Source organism: Eimeria acervulina, genomic scaffold (assembly GCF_000499425.1).
Source record: "Eimeria acervulina Houghton genomic scaffold, Eah_scaff248, whole genome shotgun sequence".
Taxonomy (NCBI): Eukaryota; Apicomplexa; class Conoidasida; order Eucoccidiorida; family Eimeriidae; genus Eimeria; species Eimeria acervulina.
In genome coordinates, this window is record NW_013549973.1 from 31,995 (window position 1) to 36,994 (window position 5,000).

The 5,000-nt window shown below is 41.5% G+C and overlaps 1 protein-coding gene across 1 annotated transcript in view; it reads right to left on the bottom strand.

The window, feature by feature from the left end:
• Nucleotides 1-1,006: 1,006 nt before the first annotated feature.
• The window catches only part of EAH_00028340 (hypothetical protein, conserved), a gene marked incomplete at both ends in the record, with an annotated part of 5,194 nt that continues 1,200 nt past the window's right edge, over nt 1,007-5,000 (bottom strand). The window contains 5 exons of the mRNA XM_013396343.1: nt 1,007-1,081; nt 1,190-1,890; nt 2,508-2,560; nt 3,286-3,592; nt 4,028-4,126. Of these exons, the coding sequence (XP_013251797.1) occupies nt 1,007-1,081; nt 1,190-1,890; nt 2,508-2,560; nt 3,286-3,592; nt 4,028-4,126 (1,235 nt within the window). The remainder of the gene's footprint in view (nt 1,082-1,189; nt 1,891-2,507; nt 2,561-3,285; nt 3,593-4,027; nt 4,127-5,000) is intronic.

Genomic DNA, 5,000 nt, shown 5'->3' on the forward strand with positions numbered 1-5,000 from the left:
TATATATATATATATATATATATATATATATATTCTCTATAGGCATTTGCGTGCATCGAAATAATAGCAGCAGCACGAGAGTCTTAGAGGTCTTAAGAGGAGTGCAAGGGTTCGCTTTACCTATTTATTTATTTTTTATTTACTTACTTATTTATTGTTTTATTTAAAATGACTTCTAAGTCTCAATAAAGCTTAAAACTGCGGAGTGCCGTGCAGAGATGCCTGTACACCCCGAGGTATTCATCCAAGAACCTTCCCCAGCAGCAGCAGCAACAAAAGCAGCAGCAGCAGCAGCAGCAGCAACAGAAGCAGCAGCAGCAGGAGCAGCTAAAAGAAAGAAAGGTTTGATGGCGTCTGCTGCGCCTAGCCAGCAGCGAAATATAAAAGTTGAGTTTCAACCCGACCCCAATTGTTATGAATTAACTGCAAATAAGGGTTTAGGGTTTAGGGTTTAGGGTTTAGAGGGTGATTGCAGCACCTCCTCTTCTTGCATTTCTTAAGAAGACTTCTTTAGCAAGGGTTTGAGACTGAAATGCATTATCACCCTTCGGTATACACCCCACAGCAGTTTTATTACCTGCATTTATTGAAGAGTTTTGCTGCAGCAGCAAAACTCTACAGCCATCAAGGAAGGCAACCTCTACTTTTAAAGGAGCTGTCTGTACACCTGGAAGCAACATGCAATCTCCTCGTTGCTCTGCTGCAGCTTTAAAAAACTGACAAAAACCCTCGTAGTATTTGCTCTTATCTTGCTGCAGCACACACCCACAAACGAGGGTTCAGGGTTTAGGGTTTAGGGTTTAAAGGCTGGCAGCAACAAAGCAATAAGATAGAAAAGTAAAACCCTCGAGAAGCCTTTAACTATAAACCCTTTATTATATTTATCATAGTATTATATTACATATATTGTATTACACGCATTATATAATAAATAAGCTGCTATGCATATAGTATATAATATATATTATATATTATATACATTTATATTATTTCATTTCATGCTATGTTATATCATTTGCAGCAACTGCCCCTGAATAACCCTAAGCCCTAATACTTCTACTAAAGCAGAGGCTGCTGCGCCCTGTAAACCCTAAACCCTAAGCCCTAACCCACCCCGTAAACCCTAAACCCTAAACCCTAAACCCTGATGTCGCTGCGGTGTTTAATTAGACAAGGGGGGTTAGCTAACCATGAGATTTCTGAATATTTCTGTCTTCCCTCCGTTGTCTTTAAATTTAAACTCTGCAACATTTCTATGAGGCCTGAAGAAAGCCAAAGCCCCTTCAACTGGGGTGTAACTCCAAACAAGAAATAAGGTGCCGTTGCTAGCAGCATCAAACGTTAAGTATCCTCCTTTAGTAGAAGAAGCTGCTTCTGCTGCTGGTGCTGCTGCTGCTGGTGCTGCTGCTGCTGGTGATGCTGGGGCTGGTGATGCTGGGGGTGCTGCTGATGATGATGCGGGTTCTGCTGCTCCTCCTGCTGCTGCTTTTGCTGCTGCTGCTGGCGAGCTGTTTTCTGCAGCTGCAAGAGAAGGAGGTGTGTCGGTGGACCGCACCCACTTCTTCTTTTTAAAGATATCCAAGAAACCCATTGCTGCTGCTGTTGTTGCTGTTGTTGCCGCTGTTCTTGCTGCTGCTGTTGCTGTTGCTGTTGCTGTTGTTGCTGCTGTTGCTGTTGCTGCTGTTGCTGTTGCTGGCACTGCTTGAGGAGCCGCTTGTCTCACTGCTGTTGCTGTTGGCCGCACACCTGTTGGTAATGTGATGCTGTTGTTGCTGCTGCTCTCCTTATTGCTGCTGTTGGTGCTTTTGTTGCTGTTGCTGCTGTTGCTGCTGCTGTTGCTGCTGCTGCTGGTTGGCTGTCCAGCTGTTCGTATTGCCGTATGCGCAGCGCCTCAAGCGGTGGTGTGAATATACACTTCAGCAATAAGGGTCTGCTGTGTTGTAAATTAATTTCAGATTTGCTGCTGTTAGTACACTGCAAGCCAGTGAAGGCTGAAGAGGAAAAAATATGAGTGTAAGTCAACAGGGGGTGAGAAGGGGGGAGCAAATCTGCAGGCGGAGGGCTTCTACGCACTATTGAAATATTCGCAATGAATTTCTTTTATTATTGTTTGTTTATTTACCACTTAAAGAAACAAAAATGATGCAGAGAAGGGCGAAAACAGTGGACGGGTTTCAGTCAATGAGCGAAGCGAAAAGAAAAAAGCAAGAGCAAGAAAAGGCGTCGATTTGTCGGTAAAAGTGAGGGAAAGCTGCGTAATAAAGACTGAAATAGGGAATAAATAGAACTCAGCAGAAAATTAGCAGTTTATTGATATATTTATTGCATAAATTCATTCATAATTTACTAATAAACAACGCGCATACCTAAGCTATCTATCTGTACACCCCAATCGAAGCAGTATTCAATACGCACATTAAACGGACCTCTCAGTTGTTTTCTTCTGGGAAAACATTAGATAAAAATAAATATTTATTATTTTATTAGTATTTTATTTCTTATTTTACCTTCGTTCCCGCTGCTTTCAACGCCTCTTTCTTCTTCCCCTTCATTATACACACTGTCAGAAGTAGAAGTTAACAGCCGTCGAAGCACTCAACTCTCATTATTATTTATTTTTAATCAAACAAAACATCTAAATAAATACGCCCACATAGGTATTCAGATCTAAACAGCAGCCAACACAACATAAAGAAGTAATAATTACTTAACAAATACTCACCGAGACCAACAGACAGACAGTCGAGCTGCTGCAGCAGCAAAACTGTTGTTTGCTGCAGCAGCAACTGCTGCTGCTGCTGTTGTTGCAGTCGTGCTTCTGCACCTATTTTTGCTGCGTGGCGTCTGCCGCTGCTGCAGCAACAGCTGCTGCTGTTGTCATGCTTCTTCGTCTCCTGCTGCTGTTACTGCTGCGGCATCAAGCATTGTAGCTAGCTCTAGACAGCTAGTAGCTAGCTATTTACGTTTCGTGGCTGGCTATAATCGGAGGATGGCTAGCTGCAAGCCGTGTAGCTAGCTGTAAGGGGGGGGTAGACACCCTCCCCTTCAACCAAGAAGAGACGCGGCACTAAACCCTAAACCCTAAACCCTAAACCCTAAGCTCCAAAGCCTAAACCCCAAGCTTCCAACCCTAAATCCCAAACCCTAGACTCTAAACCCTAAACCCTAAACCCTAGACCCCAAACCCTAAACCCTAAACCCTAGAGTGCATATAATAAATAATATGCGTTGAGAGCCAAAGAAGTTGTGTTGCTGCAGTAAACAATTAATTGTTTGTTTTAAGACATGTAGGGATTTTCTTCTTCCTCAGAGAGCAGGAGTTGTTGGGCATGTTGAGGGTTTAGGGTTTCATTGCTGGTTAGGGCTTGCTGCTGCTGCTGCTGCTGCTGCTGCTGCTGCTGCTGGGGGAGTTGCTGCGCAGCTTCTCGCTGCTGCTGGTGCAGCGCTATGAGCTTCTCTGCATGGCTCATGAGTCTGAACTGTCTCATAAAGAGTAATCGAGAGTAAGACAACAAAGCAGCAAAACTAATGCGTCCCTCTTCATACAGCTCGCTCAACTCAGACAACGGGCATTCAGGCCACGCCCCCACCACTGCCACACACACGCAAATCAAACACAGTAACAAAATAGCTAGCTAGCTAGCTAGCTATCTACCTAGCTGGCTGGCTAGCTAGCTGGCTAGCTAGCCACACAGATAGCTAGCTGGCTAGCTAGCTGGCTAGGTAGCTAGCTAGCTTGCCACATAGATAGCTACCTAGCTAGCGAAGCAGCTAGCTAGCCAGATCGATATCGAGTTATGTACATAGGTAGGCGGCTAGTCAGATAGGCAGGTAGCTAGCCAGTTGTGTGGTTATGGAGCTATCTAGCTAGTTACCTGGCTAGCTAGCCAGCTAGCCAGCTAACTCTAAGCAGCTACCTATCTAGCGAGTTGAGGGGTTATAAACATCTTTCTGTACTGCCGCTATATGTCCAACCCTAAACCCTAAACCCTAAACCCTAAACCCTTTTTTGTGTTAGTTTTCTTACCTTGGCAGTTTTGCTGCTGAAAGGAGATGTCTAAGAAGGCAATTAATGACGGCAACTCCTTGCACAAATATAAAAAACAAATTCGAGTAAAAGACGCCCCTGAAACGCACCAAACCCTAAACCCTAAACCCTAAACCCTAAACCCTAATCACCGAGGCCTGCATAGAAACAGTATATCGGCGCATCATTACACCTCCATTTGCTGCTTCTGCTGCTTCTGCTGCTTCTGCTGCAGCTCTCTCTGCTGCTGCTTCTGCTGCTTCTGCTGCTTCTGCTGCAGCTCTCTCTGCTGCTGCTGCGGCTGCTGCTGCTGCTGCTGTTAATACCTGGGGGGTGTAGGAGTTGGATAGCATGTGTATATTTATAAGAGTAAATTTTTGTCAGCCATTCCTTCTTTGCATGTTTGCCTTGTGAAGACACAATGAGGTACTCTGCGTAAAAAGAATAAAAATAATATTAATATATAAATAAATAAAATAAATAAATAAATATATTTTAACTTCTTTTTATAATCAAATTAAAACACTTAAAGGAATATATTTATAATTTATTTATTTATTTATTTATTTATTATAAATTTAACAACAATAAAGATATTTACATACAAACAAAAGACAGAAAAAAGAATATAAATATATTAAAAAAAATAAATAAAACACAAAACAAACAAAGTAAAAACAAATAAAAATAAATAAAAATAAATAAATAAATAACAACAAACGGAGAAAACAAACAAAGACATAAATATATAAATATAAAAAATATATAAATAAACGCAAAGACAAACATAAACAAAAACATTAAAAATATAAATATATAAACATAAAGACGAAGACGAACGAACGAAAACATAAAGAAAAAAACATTAAAACAAATACAAACATAAAGACAAAGACAAAGACAAAGAAAGCCAAATAATAATTAGGGTTTAGGGTTTAGGGTTTAGGGTTGCGAGGCAAACATGAAAAATAAC